This window comes from Macrobrachium nipponense, chromosome 26, assembly GCF_015104395.2.
Source record: "Macrobrachium nipponense isolate FS-2020 chromosome 26, ASM1510439v2, whole genome shotgun sequence".
NCBI classification, from domain to species: domain Eukaryota; kingdom Metazoa; phylum Arthropoda; class Malacostraca; order Decapoda; family Palaemonidae; genus Macrobrachium; species Macrobrachium nipponense.
In genome coordinates this window covers 30,114,481-30,136,667 of record NC_087215.1, presented here as the reverse complement: position 1 = coordinate 30,136,667, position 22,187 = coordinate 30,114,481, and the positions used below count along the sequence as shown (strand labels likewise).

Below are 22,187 nucleotides of genomic sequence, written 5' to 3'. Positions count from 1 at the left end.
ATACGTGTTCGAGGGTTTGTTAGTACATGTATAAATATGCCCACAGACAGGTGTATATATATATATATATATATATATATATATATATATATATATATAAATGAATATATTTACATATATGAGTATACTGATATACACACAGATATATATGTATATAAATATATTCCTATATACATATAAATAAATAAGTAAATAAATAAATATATATATAGATAGATAGATAGATAGATAGATAGATAGATAGATAGATCCTAATCGACAGATCAATAATTACAAGAGGATGTCAGGGAGGAGCCACCATGGGATCTGCTCAATGCAGACGACATAGTCTTGGTAGCCAAGAACAGGGAAGAACTGGAGGGGAAGCTTGAAGGATGGAGATATGCCTTGGAGAGGAGAGGTTTAAGGATGAGCAGGAAAAAGACAGAATATATGACAACCGAACTGGATGGCGACCAACAAACAACAATCAAATTAGGCGGAGGAAACGTCAAAAGGATCCATAAATTCAAGTACCTTGGCTCAGTGATTGACAATGAGGGGAACGTGGAAGAGGAAATTAACAGCCGGATTCAGTGCGGATGGAACAACTGGAGGAAGGTGTCTGGTGTCATATGTGATAGGAAAGTCCCTATAAGATTAAAGGGCAGAGTGCACAGGGCAGTGGTCAGAGCAGCAATGACATATGGATTGGAAGCAGCACCACTAAAGAAAACAGAGGTCAGAAAGTTGGACGTAACCGAGATGAGGATCTTAGGTGTGATGAGTCCAACCAAAAAGGACAGGGTCAGAAATGAACATATTAGGGGTACAGTAAAGGTCACTGAAGCATCAAAGAAAGTGCAAGAGGTAAGGTTAAGATGGTATGGCCACCTGATGAGAAGAGAAGAGGAACACACGGCAAGAGAAGTGATGGACGTGGAGGTGGATGGAACACGAAGGAGAGGAAGACCTAAGACCAGGTGGAGAGATTGCATTAGAGATGATATGAGGGAGAAGGGAGTACGGGAGGAAATGACACAGGACAGAGGTATATGGTGGAGACTCATTAAAAACGGCGACCCCGAATAGGGATAAAGCTGGGAAGAAGAAGAAGATAGATAGATATATACGTAGATACACACATATACACACACATGTATATTTACATTGACATATATATGAATATATATGCATGTATATATATAATTCATTGATATATATATATATATATATATGAATGTATTGTATAGTATGTATGTTCACACTTTTACCAGATTATATGCATATCCAATAACCACGAGTTCGTAAGCCCCTGCCCCCATTTATACCCTGGCTGTGTCCCACCGCAGTTAGATATCCACTAGGTGCATGATTTACTGATATAACAAAGTCCTGAAAGGTTGAACTATTGATAGAATAAGAAAACACACATTATATATATATATATATCATATATATATATACTACATACATACATACATACATACATACATACATACACATAGACATAAAGTACTAAGTTACAAACAACCCACTGATATGAAAGTCATCATACAGTCGGAATCCAAAAGGAATGATAGAATATATATATATATATATATATATATAATATATATATATATATATTATATATATATTATGTTTTTTTTTTCTAATATATATAATATATATAATATATATATATATTATATATATATATGTATATTATATAAGTAGTATAAATATATCTAAATCTAATTAATATATATACATATATATATTATAATAATATATATATATATAGTATATACATACATATATATATATACACCTATATAAACGTATATATAGATAGATAGATAAATAGATAAAGAGACTGATAGAAGAATAGCTATATTCTCTGTGAAACCATCTTCCCATCTACGGTGTTCGTCATCTTCTGGTCTATTAACTATGGCTCCTCCGTCCCCCTCTCCACCCCCCTCCCCTTCCTTTCCAAACCCATCCATTAGAATACAAAAGTGCCTGTAGTAATCGCTTCCCCAACCCCCTCCCTGTTTCTCCCTTCTTCCCTCCCTCTTGTCTCCATTCTCCTCCTCCTCCTCCTCCTCAGCTGTCCTGGTTCCTACGGAGATATATAAGGAAGAGGTTCGGCTCCCGAAGACATCAGTTTAACCCGTCGACTGGCAACATGAAGTTCGTAAGTTCCCTTTGGATTCCAGTTCATACTTTTACTTTTGCTGATAACTGAGGACTATTCTGGGTCGGCTCGGCTGTGGGAAGGTCGAGGATATGATACTGTCATATTTTTCATGATGTTTTATGGACGTTTATACGACTTTCAGAGTAAATGATTCTACTTCACTTCTTATATACTCTGAGATGCGCTCAAGATCCTAATGCCAGATCTACTTATACTTGCACTAATGACTACAGTTACTCTAATTAACTGCACTTTCCGCATATACTTCTTTCGAGAGGTCATAACAATCTTAAAGCGTCGAAATGTTTTAATTTCTGGTAATGATTCTTCAAAATTTACTCCTTACGTATAGTCTTACATACGAGATCACACCCTACTCCCACTTATATTTCGAAAGAGTTGTGCGTAAACAAATTTATTATATATATTGTACATCTGTATAAACAAATATAATCTAAAACAATGAAGAGAGCTTTATTTTTTTAATGATAATTTACGACAATTCCCTCGCAAATTGAACATCGAGAAAACAACTGTTGATGCAAACTTCTTCTTCTTCTTCTCCCTCGTTTGTTCTCAGATCGCCGCCTTCTTCTGCCTCGTAGCCGTGGCTGCAGCAGCCCCCCAGCAGGAGGTCGCCGTCCTTCGCGACGAGAGAGTCGACCAGGGAGACGGCAACTTCAATTACGCCTTCGCCGCCGACAACGGCATCGAGATGGAGGTCTCTGGAACCCCAGGAGCCGAAGGACAAGTGAACATGCGAGGTTTCTATGTGTGAGTCTCTCTCTCTCTCTCTCTGTCACCCATTAGCGTCCTTAAAACGCTTCGGTGATGCCCAACCGCATCTGAAGTAGATTGATAACTATATTTTTATTTTATTTTTGGCGCCAAGCTGATGATATCCCTTTTTCTCTCGCAGCCTTCCTCTCGCCGACGGAGGCTTCGCTCGCATTGAGTTCATCGCCGACGAGAACGGTTTCCAGCCAACTGGTGACATCATTCCAAAATAGATCCATTCTTGAGGCTTTTCCCGATTCCATCCCAAGCGACCTGACTACGATTCGGAAGAAGAAGGATAGGAAGAGCAGCGCCGCCCTAGCGGCGACGGCTGAACCTATACAAACCTCGAACTTCTGTTGACTCTCGCATCTTGTCACTTCTCATCTGTACAGACCTCTTACTCTCTCGATCTGCGCTGATTTCTTGTATACATGTAGACCATGTAAGGCATTGTAATAAAGATGTCGCTCTTCTAACATTTGTCTTTTTATTGACGCATAATAGATTTCGAATAATCATCCCCTCAACATATACTTGAAACATCAGGTAAAGGTTTAAGTGTTCAAATCATGTAAAAACATCCTTGTCTTGAACACTACCAAAATGTTTCATATATCTTAAGACTGAGCAAGGTATTTGGCCCCAAAATGCGTAAAATTATTTCTTTGTCTTTAAAATAAGTGGAAGTATTACTTTTATCTTCCAAATGGTATTTGGTTTTCATCTTCAAAATGGGGAAAAAAAACTATTCTCTTCTGAGAGCAACTTCTCACCAGAGATAGTTACTTAAATTTTTTTTTACTGAAATATGAAACGGCAACGTTACCCATACGAGAAAAACTGAGAGGAATCATATTGAATGATTATAGTTTTATCTGGGAGATTTTGTCAAAGAGTAGGGTGGAGAGTACAAAGAGGAAGAAGGAAGGAGTTAAAGAGGTTTTGTTAAAGAATCAAGTGAGGGAGAGTAAGAGAAGAAAAATTGATATAGAAATGGGAGATGAAGATCTCTGAGACAAAAAGATAGAGAAATCATCACCCTGCAGCTATTGAGTATTGGATTAGACACTAATATCTATAGTTTTTGGTTAGATTTATATGTCTCTGCCTTCCCACCCACTTCTTACCGCCCCACCCCCCAACATTCCTATCAGGGCTGAACTCGGACTCAAAGGGCATTGAGAGTGTCACTATTCATCTTAGCTACCTTGACAACTTTGGATTAGATACTAACATCTGTCATTTTCGATTATTTTTATATGTCACTCCCTTCCCACCCCTTCTCACTAGCCTCTCTCCCCATTGGGGCTGAACTTGGACTTGATATTGACTCATACTTAAAATCTCACCAAAATCGGTCAAGAAACGTGGATTTGTATAGCGTTCATACAAACAGAGATTTTCTGGTGTGATATATATATATATATATATATATACATACATACATACATATATATATATATATATATATATATATATATATATATATATATATATATATATATATATATATATATATAAATTTCTGACTCACCACGGGACCGAACCCCGGTCCATTTGAGGTGGATAGTTGGAATTGCTACTGCCCCTGGACTCTCACTCGGTCCTGTGGTGAGTCAGAAATTTATTTCTGTAAATCCCATTCCTATGTGTTCATTTCCATGTATATATATATATATATATATATATATATATATATATATATATATATATATATATGTAATAGCCACAATGCCCTCTTAACTTCTAGAATTCTTTGCTCGTGGTCAGGTCGGCAATGTGACCTCTTTGTGATTATGGGACCTGGGTTCGTTTCCCAGAACCGGACATCACAATTTCTTCTTCAAATTTCTTTGAATTTGGATCTTCAGGCTTTGTAGTGACAAGGGTATCCAAAAAAAAGAGTAAAGAATTCAAGAGCTAAGAGGGCATTGTGGCTATTACAATTGCATATGTATCTGTAGTTTTTGGTTAGATTTATATGTCTGCGCCTTCCACCCACTTCTCACCGCCCCACTCCCCAACATTCCTATCAGGCTGAACTCGGACTCAAAGGGCATTGAGAGTGTCACTATTCATCTTAGCTACCTTGACAACTTTGGATTAGATACTAACATCTGTCATTTTCGATTATTTTTATATGTCATTCCTTCCCAACCCCCCTTCTCACCAGCCCCTCTCCCCATTGGGGCTGAACTTGGACTTGATATTGACTCATACTTAAAATCTCACCAAAATCGGTCAAGAAATGTGGATTTGTATAGCGTTCATAAAACAGAGATTTTCTGGTATATATATATATATATATATATATATATATATATATATATATATATATATATATATATACATACATATATATATATATAAATTTCTGACTCACAACGACTGAGCCTCGTTCTTTCGAGTGATAGTCGGAATTACCACTGCCCTACATTCTCACTCGATAAGACCGGGCCGGGGTTCAGTCCTATGGTGAGTCAGAAATTTATTTCTGTAAATCAAATTCCTGTGTGTTCATTTCCACGTATATATGTATATATATATATATTATATATATATATATATATATATATATATACTTTGGAGTTGGAGAAAGTTCTGCTCTTCTTACAAGATTTAGTTGCGTGCAGAACTTGGCAAAAGATTTCAAATTCGATAGAGTACAGCAAACAACAGCAACTATAATAAAAGTATAATAACAACGCGCTAGAAAAAAATGGGCTGATATTGCGTTTATTAAGTGTGGTTGATCTTAGTGCTACTACTACGAATGATCAAGATAATAACGACAAAGCATCGAATCCCAAATCTTTCCAGACATTCACGAATTAATAACACCCTTCAATTTTGACAGCACCCTCCCATTTTGACAAGCCCTTCAGACCCACGGGGTTCCTGTGACCTCCAACTTGATGCCCTTTGCCGGCTACGAAGCGCACACGTCCGTCCTTGTCGTCAGTGCGTTCCTTCCGAAGGATCTCCCTGGGGTGATGTGAAGGACATGGCAGTGAGACATTGTGGGTAACGGCTTACATGATTGAGGAGGAAGAGGCAGGAGTCCGAGGAGTCATGTCAGTGTAACCCAGCGGTTTTCAAACTGTGAGCCATGGGCCATGAAAAAAAAAGTAGAATTTAGATTTAAATAATATATGAAAATAAAAATGAAAGTATATTTTCTTTTATCCGGACTTATAATTGTAAATAAACAGTATATGTAAAAATGTGGAAATAAATATATTTTCTTTTTCTTATTCTATCCCAGTAATTGTTCACTGGTTAATTTTTAGATCATAGAAATGGTCATGAAACGATTCATAGCATATTTGTATATTGAATTTATGAAAATCTATATTTTGAATTTATGGTAATAACATGTAATAAAATTCCAGTTCCAGGAACTATATGTTGTATTTTGAACTTATCAATTCCTATTCTCAATCTGAAGTAGCGGCCCATGTGTATTTGAAGATATCTAAAGTAGGCCATGGCCTCAAAAAGTTTGAAGACCAATGGTGTAAACAAAGTGACTCATTCATAAAGCTGAACAAACTCCTGTTTCTAAAATGTTTGGAAAATAATAGCTTATGATCTAGAGAGAGAGAGAGAGAGAGAGAGAGAGAGAGAGAGAGAGAGAGAGGCTAAAACTATCTGGAGAATCCTGTGGAAATAACTATGGTACAGCTATTATATTTGAGACGAACACTTGACGCTATTTTATGGAGATATTCGCGATTCCGCTGTTATAGACAAGACACACGGTTACTGCCATTTTATAGTTCCTCGTTGGACGAATGGTTTTCTCGCTCGGCCACCAATCCGGTGGTCCGAAGTTCGATTCTCGGCTCGGCCAACGCGGAATCAGAGGAATTTATTTCTGGTGACCAATTGGTTCCTAGCCACGTAAAAATATCTAATCCTTCGTGCCAGCCCTAGGAGAGTTGTTAATCAGCTCAGTGGTCTGGTTAAACGGAGATATACTTAACTTTTTAACTACCATTTTATATGAATAACCCGGATAGCGCAGATTGAACGTTTGACCTCAGGGACTGACTGACAGGCCACAAATTACGAGCTCCGGAAGCGTCAAGAACCGCCATGGATAATAACTTGACGTCCTCTGGTGCACTTAGCGGGCACGTAACACCTCTGGAATTCTGCTGGAATTGGTATGAGCATCATGGCACTTGGTGTGAGGTGAAAGTTCGTCAGGTAGCTGATTCTCACAGACACGTACCGGTTCGTTCTGTATGGCAAGAAGGGGCGACGATTCAAGGTTAGATTCACTGGAGGAGACACTCGAGGGGCCATAGAAAGTGCCCAGCCCGCAAGAAGAGTTGGTGGGGGTGAAGAATACTTCATTGGGTAACTTATTCATTTAAATCATTGGGGTAATCCAAAATTTCATTGATATTTGACTAATATATACCTCTGTCATCACGCGTATGCAATATTATCAGTTCCAAACGTATAATGATTACTGCAAATTTTACAAGGTTTTGTATAAAGTACATTACCATTCGGTATATTTTTAATCCACTATCATTACCTGAGATATTTCATGCCAAATATTAACAGAAGAACCAATACAGTACTTTAATAATTATGAGACCTATGTTAACAAATTCCATACTGTTACACTTGCATATATATATATATATATATATATATATATATATATATATATATATATATATATATATACATCGAGCTACAAATGCCCTTCTCCGGCGCTTGGCTATGTGCCAAAATGTTTATAATCTAATCTAATCTACAAATGTCCTTTGATATCTAATTCGCTCTACCTCGGAAAATTATTATATTTTCATATATGTTAACCGGTTAACATATATGAAAATATATCAATTCTGAGGTAGAGCGAATTAGATATTAGGACCATTTGTTGCTCGATGTATGTGATTATATGAATCACGGTAATGTGATATGACTCATATACATATACTATATATATATATATATATATATATATATATATATATATATATATATATGTATGTATATATATATATATATATATATATAATATATATATATATATATATATATATATATATAGGAAAAACACATCTGTTTTGTCTGTCTGTCTGTTTGTTCCAAGTGAAACATCTACACCAGTGAGCAGATCAGTATGAAATTTGGCACTGAGGTAGATGCTTCAGTTGCATTGCCCAGCATCTTTGAAATTTTATATTTCACCACTTCTCACCCCAATTCCTATCGGGGCTGAACTTTGACTTAAAGGGCATTGGCAGAGTCCCTAATCATCACATAGATATACACACACACACACACACACCACATATATTTATTACTATATATATATATATATATATATTATATATATATATATATAAATAATATATATATAATATGGCTTCTCAGTTTGAATTTATGGGTAAAAATGATTTCTTAAATACATACTCATCATATATATATATATATATATAGTATATATATATATATATATATATATATATATATATATATATATATATTATATATATATATGACTTCTCAGGTTCCATTTATAGGTATAAATGATTTCTTAAATACAGAGATATGTGTATAGAGATGCATCATCAGAATATTATCTGAGAGTATTTTTTGATACATGATGTTTTGAAGCGAGGGAATTCTGATGAAACATTTGACCTCCCTTATTTATTTGTATTCTCTTCTTTTCATTCAATGTTCTGTTCTGTAGTAAATGAAGAATGAAAGGACGGGATAATCTTGTTTTCTATCCTACTGAGCGGATTAACTTTATTGGAAAACGCGCGAACTGTACATAGCTTTGCATCATCAGCAAGTATCATTCATAAGTAGGTGATCGGGACGAGAAAGACTTGGTTTGGTATTTCCTCTTCACCTTCAGGAAGAGAGAGAGAGAAAGAGAGAGAGAGAGTTTTACCAGAGATAGTCAGGATTCCTCGGGAAGTACAAGAGAAGATCCTTTATTCGAAAGTGATTCCTTGAGCCCTCTGCTCCTCGGCGATCCTGAGGAGCTCGTGGACGTGTTCAGGGAGGGGTGGGGGGTGGGGAGGAGATCGCTGGAGGGTTTGAAGCCCTCCTCGTCGGCTACGAAGGTGACCCTGGCGAAGCCTCCGTCCTCCAGGGGAAGTCTGCCGATCCAGACGAAGTCGCGGAAGGAGACGAAGAAGAAAGAAAGGAAAACCAATTAGCGCTCTCGTGGAGACGTTGCAGAGTTTGTACTTTGCCTTCAATGTTGCTTAAATTCGTCTTTCGCTTTTCATATAAATATGTGACATTCTTCATTGTTCTTTAGCATTTACGTCAAAATGGGTGTAAATGGTTTAAATTTAAAAGTAATAAGAATGACAAGAAATCCTTTGGATTATTTCAAGATAATTCTTAGAGTTATTCAGATAGCAATATAGAGGCAATATCTCAAATTATATAAAACGCCATATTTAGCTCCCTTGGTTTAACAGAAATTCAATGAAGTTAACTAACTGCGAAAACTCTCGGGCGAATAAAAATTAAGTGTTATTTATTTCCTAAATAAAATCTTGGTGAAATATTCAGGTACCCTGAGTATAGCCTCAAACAACGTCTAGAATTAGATGAGCTTCTTACCCGAGTGATCTAGGGTCAAAATACCCTAGATTATCTTGAAGAGATATTGAAATTTCCTTAATAAAACTACAAAGAAATATTGCATAATACACAATCTTAATCTTAAGTGAGACAAAACATTAATATTAATTCTGAGATCCTATAAAAGGAGCACATGGCAATCCATGGTTAGAAATTCGACCTAATATTAAACGGTCCTTTATCAAAATAGCCTATCAACTCATCATTAATAGGTTTTATAATCCTAAAGCTTAGCTAAAGACTGAATTATCCTAAACAAAGCATAAACAATACATCAAAATATCCCATAGAACGTGTCTTAATGGAACCCTGAATTTCGCCATTTTCCCCAAAACTGAGATTAACCTAAGGAAAGCACAAGGAATCTCTGAAAAGATCTAATGTACAAAAGGCGTCCCGAAGGACTGCAGACGAAGGGTTCCCTCACAGGTAGAATCCTTGCATGTTGCTCTGTCCCTCAGATCCTGGGGTTCCTGCAACTTCCATCTCGATGCCGTTGTCTGCGGCGAAGGAGTAGCTGAAGGAGCCGTCGCCGTTGTCGACTCTTTCGTCCTTGAGGATCTGGGCGTCCTCCTGAGGGGCGGCGAAGGCCAGGGCGGCCAGGCAGAAGAGAACGGCCTGAGGGGAGAAGGAAGAAGAAGAAGAAGGTAATGAAGACGAAGAAATAAGACAGCGATAGCTGGAAGCAGTTACCTTAGATTAATATGTGGATAAACACTGCTTATAATGAATGACTTCTACAGCTTCTGTGCCTGTAGCTATGCATACAAATATACACATAAACATTTATGCATGTCTTTATACATGTGCGACCGAGTATTTTCATTCAGGATACACAAGCTAGATATCTCCATGTAAGTTTACCGTTAAAAGTGTAAAAAAATTTGTTGTAAAATAAATCAAATTCATCTTTTTAGACAGAGGAATATGAGGCAAGATAAAAATTCATTCTTTTAACCTCATCGTGAAGAGTGCGCATCTCTTCAGCTAAGTTTCATCAGTCTTTTCTTAACCTCAGTTTGGCGTTTTATGAACCTACAATGATCTTCGGTACTTGTGTGTTTATGTTTTTATCCTACATGATCTGCTATAAACACACACACACACACACACACACACACACACACACACACACACACACACACTCACCATGGTCTGTCGCCAGTCAAACTTTCAACGCACGAATTCGATTGCCTGTAAACATGTGGCTACTCCACTTCGAACTATCCAAAAAGTGGAACATATCAGCTCAGGGAATAAAACTAACTTAACCTAAGACTCAACTTCATACCTGACCAGGAAGGTACCTGGTTCCTCAAATAATATTTTAGTTTATGAAAGTTTATGAAGATTAATTTTAGCTGGGTCCGTAGTTAGCCCGGTTAGGAGTTGCCATGTTCGTAAGTGGCTGAGATGGGAGTTCCTTGGTTCATAGGTAGCCGCGTTCGTATATAAGTAGCCGTTTGAATTGAAAAAGACACAAAACAATGAGACGACCCAGAATGATTCTGAGGGAGATGAGGTACTCACAAACTTCATCCTGCTATGATGCTCAGGGAACTGATGCTGATGACAGAGGAAGAGGCTCCTTTTATACTACTGACTGGGAATCTGTGCTTGGAAAGGAAGGGGTGAGTGGTGTCTATGAGTAGGTGGGGGTGGGGGTGATAGATTGCTTGAGGAGAAGTAAGTCCTTAAACAATTTGGGAGAACGTGATATGCATTAATCAGGGACGTGTTGAAAGTAGGTCAGGTAACTGTTAAAATGCAAGAGATGATGGACGCTGTCAGTCAAAGGGATTTACTATAAGTGTGATTTATGTCTGAAATTAAGTCATATTTAAATCCTCACTGAGGGGAGGAGGTAGGGAGCCAAGGGGGTGAGAGAAAGGAGAAGAATTTTGGGGCAAGTGAGGAAGAATGGGACAACAGCATCTCCTATTAAATAGCGAAGTGATGAGAATATCAACAGTGGAGGAGGTCATGAGTGTGAAGGTTTATGGGCCTTTGAATGAGAGAGAGAGAGAGAGAGAGAGAGAGAGAGAGAGAGAGAGAGAGAATCTTGAATTCCTACTGGCACACGCAATAATTAGAACTACCTTTGCCTTGTTGTAGTTTGAGTTTAGACAAGAGTGTGGAATTTCACCTTTGAATTTCTCTTCCTATTAAAACCCAAACTTGAATCCATTTAATTGTGCTTTTTCAATAGAAGAATTAATTTTACTCCGTCATTTGGAACTTTGCTCGCTTTTTCTGAATACTTAACACCTTTGGATCATAATGAACGGAGGTTACATCTGAATATGACAGCCTGTATGATCATGATAAATAGAAAGAGTTATGACAAGTTTGTTTTACAACTTTACCGAAATCTTCCCTGATTACATATCTTAAGTAACATCACTTTCTATTTTAAGGTCCACAATAATATACTGATGAAAGCAGTAGTAAAATTTTATAAAACTATGTAGGGTTCGAAAGCTTTTACAGTGTTTTATAAAAAAAAATTTTACCGCTTCCATTGGTATATTATTGTGGACCTTAAAGAACATTACTTGTGCCCTCGTAATTGAGATTGCTACCCATCACTTTCTAAATTCCTAACTCGTATGAGGCCAACTTATGTCTAAACTTTATGGCTGACATACTCGAAATTTTGATTTCGAATTCTATAACAATATTATAATTAATTCACTGAACAGGAAATAACGGAAATATGTATACCCTGAATTTGCTCGATTATTAATAGTAGGGGAGTTGCATACAGCACAAGTAAAACTAAGCAGACTTCTTCTGGATCCCCTTAAACATTTTGCACACATCTTCGACAATTAGGAATGCCAGGGGATACGTTTGGCGGACACACGAGTAGGCGACAAGGCGATGCCAGATGTTCGACGATTTTCTGTCTGTACCTTTCTCCAAAAATAGAAGCTGAGTTTGAAGAGTATTTAAGGTTTTCCTAAAAAATCAGATGATTCACTGAAATGAACCTGATTAGAATGAGACCATAGATGATTTTTTTAATGGAACTGTTTCTTCTGTTAGATTACAAGCCAGACATAGATACAACTCCATGTCCTTTTGCAGCCCAGACCCGAAGAAAATGAGAAAAAAAAGATAAGGAAAGCAAAATAGAAAAAGAAAATGCAGTTAGGAAAACAAAAGCAAGAGAAGAATGAAAAAGAATTCCAAATTAGAATATTCGACCAAGTATCTGCATGTTCAACCCAAGCAATAAAACAAAATCCAAAGATGAGATGGTGTGGGGGGAGGGGGCGGCGGTGGTTGAGGAAAGAGTACTGACTGGTATTTCCCTCTTGAAAGCAAGTAGTTTTTAGCATTCAAACCACTTTCCAGAAATTCCCTCAAGCGCCCTTCTTCCTTTACACCAGGAACTCCTTAAACCTCTCTTGTGTGTATGCTGTCTGTCACTTACCATTCCATTAAATCCCCTTCTTCTTGTTCGCAAAACCCAGCCAGGTAGAGATTCAGACTCTACAAGATTACTGACTTGGACTCTCATTCTTTTCCATTCCAGGACCATCTGTGCAACCATTCACTATTAAACTGTTCTTCCAAAGCTATCCATTTCTCCTATAACATCCTCGAACCAACTCATTTGCATGATATTAATCGCCTGTAGACAGAGCATTGCTGATTCTTCAAGTGTTACTTCTTTCCAAGCTTTAAAACTTTCAGTTACCCCAGAAATAATCACTTTTAGTTTTCTGTCAAAGAAAACTGTTGAGATGGCGTTTTGTCTGTCCGTCCGTCCTCAGATCTTGAAAACCACTGAGGCTAGAGAGCTGCAAATTGGTATGTTGGTCATCCACCCTCCTATCATCAAACATACCAAATTGCATCCCTCTAGCCTCAGTAGTTTTTGTCCTATTTAAGGTTAAAATCAGCCAAGATCTTGCTCTGCATGATATTAATCGCCTCTAGACAGAGTATTGCTGATTCTTCAAGTGTTACTTCTTTCCAAGCTTTAAAACTTTCAGTTACCCCAGAAATAATAATCACTTTTAGTTTTCTGTCAAAGAAAACTGTTGAGATGGCGTTTTGTCTGTCCGTCCGTCCTCAGATCTTAATAACTACTGAGGCTAGAGAGCTGCAAATTGGTATGTTGGTCATCCAACCTCCAATCATCAAAACATACCAAATTGCAGCCCTCTAGCCTCAGTAGTTTTTATCCTATTGAAGGTTAAAGTTAGCCATGATCGTGCATCTGCCATTGCTATAGCTTCCGACAACACAGGCCACCTCCGAGCGTGGCCGAAACTTTCATAGGCCGTGGCTGAGAGTTTCATGGGCCATGGCTGAGAGTTTCATACAGCATTATACGCAGTACAGAAACTCGATTGCACTGAGGAAACTTCGTCGCATTTCTTACTTGTTTTCGCTTACTCGGGGAGTAAGCCTACAAACTACTAGTTGTTGTTGTTGTTGTTGTTGTTGGGAGGGTAGGAAAGGTCTGTGCAAGAGCGTAAAAAGGTCTGATAAAGGTGTTTTGCGTTGAGTTAAAGATACAGGAATTTTAGAATCTGATATTTATGATTTATCTATTAGAATGAAAATTTTAAAAATAAATAACGTGTATGTTAAACAGTAAAGAATATTGATTTCTAATGAAATATAGCGCATTTACTTTCATTTTCGTTGGTAAAAGAAGGCTCTATTTAATCGTAGATTGTAGCACGTTTTAATTTACTATGTTAAAAGTTAGGAATATAATGTTTACAACTTATGCGTGATGGGGAAAATCTTACACACGTTCCTAGCAAGCTGGAGATCGGATCACGCCTTGTATTATTCTTGCAAACTGTGCCCTTTGAATTTTGCCTCACTGGGAGTCAAGACGAGATTTCTCTCTGAAAATACCTAAGGTAGATTTTTTTCTCTTTTCTACCAAATGCAGCTTTGTACTTATGGAGACAATGCTTATCTCTTTGATGATATATCGTGACAAGGGTATGGGGTATGGAACCACAAACACAATACCCTGGAATTATGTCGATTGGACGCCATGCAGGCAGCGAGAAATTTCTCAGCTTTATCTTGGTGTTCTAAAAGAGTGGAGGCAGCGGGATTGCAAATATCCTCTGGAGAACAGGATTATTTGCTTTCAAGGGCTATCTCCTTCTGAAAACAATATATACATAAAATATAAATATATATATATATATATAAATGTATTTATGTCTATATATATAATATATGTATATATATACATATATTATATATATAGACATATATACATATATATATGTATATATATATATATATATATATATATATATATTATATATATAGACATATATACATATATATATGTATATATCAAAAGGCCCATTAAAACACTCTGGTTTAAAAATCAGGACTATATTTCGTTGGACTCACTTCCACCCTTAACAGCAGTGAATGATCAAAGGAGTTTCATTAGCGGAATACATAGTGGGAGACTTGTCCTTAGGCTTAGGTGAATACCTGGGGTCGCAGTTAAGCCAACGCCGGTTCTGTTAATTCTCTTAATACGGTTCATCGTTGCCTTATGGACGATGTTTTTTATTTGGTCAGAGTCCCAGGCTCCATTAGAAAAGTTTATCCTATTATCTTGGTGTTTTACCAGTGAAGATTCCACCATCTGACGTTTATATCGGCAGCTGCAATACGTGGTGAGGTTCGTGTTATTTATATAATGGAAAATTGCCGAACTTCGTTGTCCATATCTAACTGATCGTTTATGTTGAGTAAATCTTTCTGAGAGAGATTTCCCAGTAAAACCATATTTCTTCAGATGTCATTTTTCTTCCACGTATATAGATGTACAATTATTTATGGCCTGTCAGTTTGCATTTAAAGGTAAACATGATATGCGTGACTATTGCTTCATGTCTTTGATAAAATTGTATGTGTAAGCATACATGAACAGAGTATAAGCAGGTATTAACTTCTGGCGCCAATGACCTCTGATGTTTTGACGCCTCGGGGTTACTCCAGTAGAGCAATAGATCTTCCTTCTTTCTTTTCACTTCCTCATTTTGACTCAATGTTCTGTTCTGTAGTGGATGAGGAATAAAAGATGATGGTTCCGTTTTCTATCCTGCTGAGCGGATAAACTTTATTAGAAAACGCGCGAACTGTACATAGCTTTGCATCATCAACAAGTATCATTGATAAGTAGGTTGATCCGGATAAGAAAGACTTGGTCGGTCCTCTTCACATTCAGGAAGAGAGAGAGAGAGAGAGAGAGAGAGAGAGAGAGAGAGTTTTACAAGAGACAGTCAGGATTCCTCGGGAAGGACGAAGCAAGATCCTTATTCGAAAGTGATTCCTTGAGCCCTTTGCTCCTCGGCGATCCTGAGGAGCTCGTGGACGTGTTCAGGGAGGGGGTGGGGGGTGGGGAGGAGATCGCTGGAGGGTTTGAAGCCCTCCTCGTCGGCTACGAAGGTGACCCTGGCGAAGCCTCCGTCCTCCAGGGGCAGTCTGCCGATCCAGACGAAGTCGCGGGAGGAGACGAAGAAGAAGAGAAGGAATAAAAGAAATATCAGTTAGTATTCTTGTGGGAGCCGTTGTAGAGGTTGCACTTCACTGTCAATTACATCAATGATTTCATTTTGTTCTTAAGGTTAAACAGACGATATTCCTCATTATTCTTTAGCATTTGAATCACAATCGGCGCAAATATTTTAAAATCATATCAAGAGGTATTTTGGAATTGATAGAAGTGACAGAAATTCTTGTGAATTATTTTTGGTTAATTTCTGGAATCATTTTTATGAATATACTGAGGGGCCTTATCTCATTTTATACGATTATCTATGCTGAGTTATCTTGGTAAACAATATTGTATTATCTTAGCCAAAAGATAAGAGGTCACTTAAAGATCCTCTAAAACGTAACACAAGGTAATCCATCAACTAAATATTAGAATATCGATAAGATAGTAAAAAATAACCTATCAAAATATCCTATAAACGTATCCTATAAGATTCCATAAACCTAAAGTTTACCTAAACCCTGAATCATCCTATACAAACTTATGCACATCTTAGACAATCCTATAAAATGTACCCAAATTATCCCATATATTCCGAAAATTAAACTTCACGGAATTATCCTCAACAAAGCATGAGCAGTTTACTAGAATATCCTATAATATGCATCCGAAGGACTCTATAACTCAGCAATTTTCCCCAAATATCAGATTAACCTAAGGAAAGCATAAGGAATCTCTGAAAAGATCCTGTATACAAAAGGCGTCCCGAAGGACAGCAGACAAAGGGTTCCCTCACAGGTAGAATCCTTGCATGTTGCTCTGTCCCTCAGATCCTGGGGTCCTGCAACTTCCATCTCGATGCCGTTGTCTGCGGCGAAGGAGTAGCTGAAGGAGCCGTCGCCGTTGTCGACTCTTTCGTCCTTAAGGATCTGGGCGTCCTCCTGAGGGGCGGCGAAGGCCAGGGCAGCCAGGCAGAAGAGAACGGCCTGAGGGAAGAAGGAACTGAAGATAGTGAAGGCTCGTATCAGTTAGTACATGGCACTCAGCAAGACAAGACAGAAGGCTTTGGGAGGTCGTGAGTGAATGATATTCACGGGCAGATCGGCAGTTCAGATCCTAACCTAATCTGGGGGTCAGTTTCCCTCCTGACGGGGAGGGCAGCTGGTGCCCGAACAGTATACCTTTTTATAAAGGGTATTTTTAACTGTGTGCGAAGGTAGCCGTTGTTTGAAGTAACCACTTTCGTAGGTAGCTGAGATGGGAATTCCCTGGTTCACAGGCAGCCGCGTTCGTATATTATAAGTAACCGTTTGAATTGAAAAAGACACAAAACAATGAGACGACCCAGAATGATTCTGAGGGAGATGAGGTACTCACAAACTTCATCCTGCTATGATGCTCAGGGAACTGATGCTGATGACAGAGGAGAGGCTCCTTTTATACTACTGACTGGGAATCTGTGCTTGGAAAGGAAGGGGTGAGTCGTGTCTAGGGGTAGGTGGGGGTTGGGGGTGGGGGGTGATAGATTGCTTGAGGAGAAGTAAGTCCTTAAACAATTTGGGAGAACGTGATGTGCATTATTCAGGGACGTTTTTAAAGTAGGTCAGGTAACTGTTAAAAAACGAGAGATGATCGACGCTGTCATTCAAAGGGATTTACCATAAATAGGATTTATGTCTGAAATAAAGTCATATTTAAATCCTGACTGAGGGGAAGAGGGAGGGAGCCAAGGGGGTGAGATAAAGGAGAAGAATTTTGGGGCAAGTGAGGAGGAATGGGATAACAGCATCTCCCATTAAGTAGCGAAGTGAGGAGAATATCAACAGTGGAGGAGGTCATGAGTGTGAAGGTTTATGGGTCTTTAAATGAGAGAGAGAGAGAGAGAGAGAGAGAGAGAGAGAGAGAGAGAGAGAGAGAGAGAGAGAGAGATTCCTTTGCACATTAACGAGCATATAGACATAGATTTTAATTTTGCACGCCTCGTTTCTTTTATGTTCGTTTACAAATTAGATAAAGAAAGATATGTATACATATACTTATTATATCATATATATACCTGATATTTATATATCTATATATATATATATATATCATATAATATATATAGGTATATAAATATTATGACACACATATATATAAATATAATTATATTCCTATCTCTTATTATAGTAAATAACTCTGAAACCTCTGTCATGTAATGAAAACAGATGAGAAAATGTCTTTATTGTATTTGTGTTTGGATTAACAATCTAATAAACCTCATTGGATATACACTTCTAAGTCAATAAATCTTTAGAGGTCGAATTTTTCATAACTCATCATAAAAGGTAATGACCTAAGAAACATTTTTTTTTTCTTTTTTTTATTGGTGATCCAGTGAGTTGCTGCCTTAGCTAGAGTTCCAGAGTTTGTAATCTTTCCTATTTGAAATCTGACAGATTTCCACTCAATTATTCTTTTATAATTATTGCGTCTCATTACCTAAAAGTCCACTACATGTTATTTCGGTATGTTCTCTAGTGTCACGACATGCCGCTCGGATGTCGCGAGTTCGCGTCTCCCCCAAGGCGATGTAAACATCACTGGCTCTGTATCATGATCAGTTTCTGCTGCTTGAACTTTAAGTCAATGGTTCCTCTGTGCTTTTTCCATGTGAATAGGTTTCATCTACCAAAATATAATTACAATAATATTTTACGAAATTCCTAAAGGCCGTTTCGCTTATATGTTCCCGGAAGTACAATTCTGTTAATGTGTCAGACACATGAGTCACATATTTTGTGTGTAAAAACGTAGATATAATATCTTCGGTGTTTCTAATTCAAAGTCTATGAGAACTTCATCTTTCATTCCTAGATAGTGAAGCGGATGAAGAATTTGTAATTCAAATTCACCAGTTTCTTTAAAAAGAGTAAAATCGTGATTACGACGAAATTCTGAAGAAAGGATAATATCAATTCTACAGGAAAATCCATCAACAGAATATTATTGTTTACTCGACCAAAAATTAACCCAAATGAAATCCAGTAGAGTTCATCTAAATTCTCACGAAAATTCTATAGGAATCGATAACATACTCAAGCGTGAGACAGGAATAATTATCGGGAATATTCTTAGGGAATATTCCTAGGAATCGCTTACAGGAAATCCAAAACCGAAGGTTGAATTTGAACAGCGAAAGATTTCCTTAGAAAATAGATAACTCCCTGAAATGAATTTGGTAACATTTCTGGTACGTATGTTTCTTTGAAATGAATTGTTCCTTGTTGAATATTAATACATTGAACATGCGACTTCATGCCCCCATCTAGCCCAGACCTGAAGATAAAAAGAGAAAACGAGAAGGAAGGTGAACCCAGCCTCTGAAAGGCAGGAAGGATTTTTTTTTCAGGCGACAAAAAAAAAAAAAAAAAAAAAAAAACAGAAGCAGGAAAAGAATTCCAAATCTGAGGCATAAAAAAAACCGGGCGAGATCAATGCAAGGAATACCAGCATCCAAAAATCCTATGGAGGGAAAAGGTGGTCTGATGATTCCAGGAGAGACTTCATTTTCCATTCACTGCTGGAACTCCTTTATTACCGCAACGGCCTTCTTCCTCTGTCACTTTTTGCCTCTGCATCATGGCTTGTACCGAGGTGAGGGAGGCGGGGAAGGGGGTGTTCGGGGTGGGCGAAACAATCCCCCCCAAATTTCTGGAAGTCTATCTTTTCTGTGACTGTCTTTTTCATTGAACCTCTACTAACAAAGTAATAAATAACGATCTTTTGTATTTTTGGCAATTTTTTTTTTATATATAAATTTCGTTATTAAATATTAACATCATTCTTTATTGGTAGGAAATACAAGAGTGATAATAGGAATGTGATATATACTTATATATGCAGTGACAATTATAGAAGAAAAGATCCAGTTTCGGGAAACAAAGACACCGCCCCCCCCCCCCCCCCCCCCCCCCCCCCCCCCCCCCCCCCCACACCGGCACCGCCAATAAAAAACAAACTCTGGGCACGGGCTTCTTCCTGCCTATCACCCTCCCACGTTCCCAAACCCAACAACTATGCACAAACTCAGACTACAAAGACCCGTCACTCTCTTCCATTTCAAGGGTTATATAATTAAACAAACGCTCAATAATGCACCTTTTCCACTCAACTCTGTCCACCTCTCCCACATAACTCTCCAAACAACACATTTGGAAGCTTGTAACGACCTCCAGAGTCTTGGCAATCCTTTGACTGTCGTCCATTTCCTTGTTTTGATTCCTTCAGTTTCGCCAGAAACAATGAATGTTTGTTTCTTTTTCATTCCTACCATCCTTTACTTCGCGCCCTCTCCGTCGGAGGGTAGTGTCGTCCGTGCACCTGCATTGCTTAAGGTTCTCTGCGGCGTACCTTCGGGCCCTAGCTGCAAACCCGTTAATTCCTTTAGTGTACATCTATTCATATCCTCTTTCTTCCTTCTTGCTGTCCACCCTCTCTTCAATGTGCAACTGCTTCGAGGTTTTCCTCCTGTTACACCTCTCAAACCTTTCTATTTTCAGTTTCCGTTTCAGCGCTGAATGACCCCATAGTCCCAGTGCTGGGCCTTTGGCCTAAATTCCCTATTCCTTTCCTTTCCTGTACCTTCGCCCCAGTGGGTGCCGTGACATCGAGGCATCTCTCAAAGAACAAATCTACTGTTTGAGATTTTTTCATTTCTGTACTTCATTCAGTTACCGTGATCGAGTCAGGCGTATATTTTTCATAAATATTTTGTGACAGGAGTATGGTGGGGTATGGACTACAAGCCCTATGCCCGGGCATTACGTGGCTTCCAAACCAATACAGAGCAGCGAAAAAGCTCTGATTTTTTTTTTTATTCTTTTAACTCTACAAGAGTGAAGAAATTGTAGATTTTCTTTGGTTTTAGGAAAAGAAAAGTTGTGCTGTATTTAGGGGAAATTTCCGCTTGTTAATTAGCCGTAAACAATTTTCGTGGGTTAATATAACATATACTATATATATGTATAACTGAATCACGAAGTTTGGAACGTGATAAATGCATAGATAAAGGTGTAAGCCACGAAGAAAGTGAAAACACAGGAGTAGCTACAAGATCTTTCTCCAGGTGTGTTGGATCCTAGGTACTAATCTTATAATCCCTACCGGTCACTTATACGACCCTTCCTTGTCCTTTCAGTTTCTCATGTATGTCAGTCAGTCTGCTAAGTAAAGGACGTTGAGTCGAAAGATCTTGCAGCTACTCCTGTGTTTCACTTTCCTTCGTGACTCATACCTTTATTTATACCATATATATGTATATATTGTCACAAATATTGTTTCCTATTTTGATCTTGGGAATAGCTTGCACCCTAAAGGAACCATAAATGGTAAGTGTTTCCACGCCTGGAGGGATAGAACCTGGATTAACTAAGCCAACTCATTTCTCTGTCAATCGTTGTTTGTAGAATATCTTCCCTGATCAAATCCCAGGAGGTGCAAAAGACCTCATCAGTATTATTCCTTTTTGGTGTATGTCTTTACCAAGGTTTAGTGAAGTCAATTGTGGCGTAATTTATATATATATATATATATATATATATATATATATATATATGCTAATATATATATATATATTTATATATATATACATATATATATATATATCTATATATATATATATATATGTTATATATAAATATATATATATCTATATATATATATATATATATATATATATATATATATCAATATATATATGTTTGTATGTATGTTTTGTGTATGTATACATTTTCTAATCAGGATACATGGAGTGGAGGAAATAGTTTTTTAAATTCTGTGGTATTTTCAAGTTTAGGGGCAAACTGGTCTTCATTGTGAAATATGAGTTATGTTTTTAATGGTGGCAGATAACTCCAGTTTGCTCAAGTAACTTTTGATTTCATACTTTTAACTTTTGTGAAGAGAAAGCTATTGTGCCGCACTTTGTCTGTTCGCTCTCAGATCTTTAAAAATCTACTGAGGCTAGAGGGCTGCAAATTGGTATGTTGAGTATCTACCCTGCAATTATTAACACCAAATTGCTGCCCTCTAGCTTGGGTAGGTTGATTTTATTCAAGGTGT

General features: G+C 37.6%; 2 protein-coding genes and 1 pseudogene across 2 annotated transcripts; 1 reads left to right on the top strand and 2 right to left on the bottom strand.

The window, feature by feature from the left end:
- Nucleotides 1–2,031: 2,031 nt before the first annotated feature.
- On the top strand, nucleotides 2,032–3,420 carry LOC135200131 (cuticle protein AMP4-like). The gene is made up of 3 exons (XM_064228468.1): nucleotides 2,032–2,161; nucleotides 2,745–2,938; nucleotides 3,084–3,420. The coding sequence occupies exons 1-3, from the start codon at nucleotides 2,153–2,155 to the stop codon at nucleotides 3,172–3,174; spliced, it is 294 nt and encodes a 97-aa protein (XP_064084538.1). The 5' UTR covers nucleotides 2,032–2,152; the 3' UTR covers nucleotides 3,175–3,420.
- Nucleotides 3,421–8,693: 5,273 nt separating this feature from the next.
- Nucleotides 8,694–11,236, bottom strand: LOC135200129 (cuticle protein AMP4-like). Its single transcript, XM_064228467.1, is given in 4 exon segments — nucleotides 8,694–9,002; nucleotides 9,005–9,087; nucleotides 10,011–10,201; nucleotides 11,114–11,236. Coding segments are annotated over 4 exon segments (366 nt in total). The 5' UTR covers nucleotides 11,123–11,236; the 3' UTR covers nucleotides 8,694–8,919.
- A 4,439-nt stretch (nucleotides 11,237–15,675) lies between these two features.
- LOC135200130 (cuticle protein AMP4-like) lies at nucleotides 15,676–17,589 on the bottom strand (annotated as a pseudogene).
- Between the last annotated feature and the right edge of the window lie 4,598 nt (nucleotides 17,590–22,187).

Coding starts and splice junctions, on each gene's coding strand:
- LOC135200131 (XM_064228468.1), top strand. Junction 2,939..3,083: donor AACATGCGAGGTTTCTATGT/GTGAGTCTCTCT, acceptor TTTCTCTCGCAG/CCTTCCTCTCGCCGACGGAG.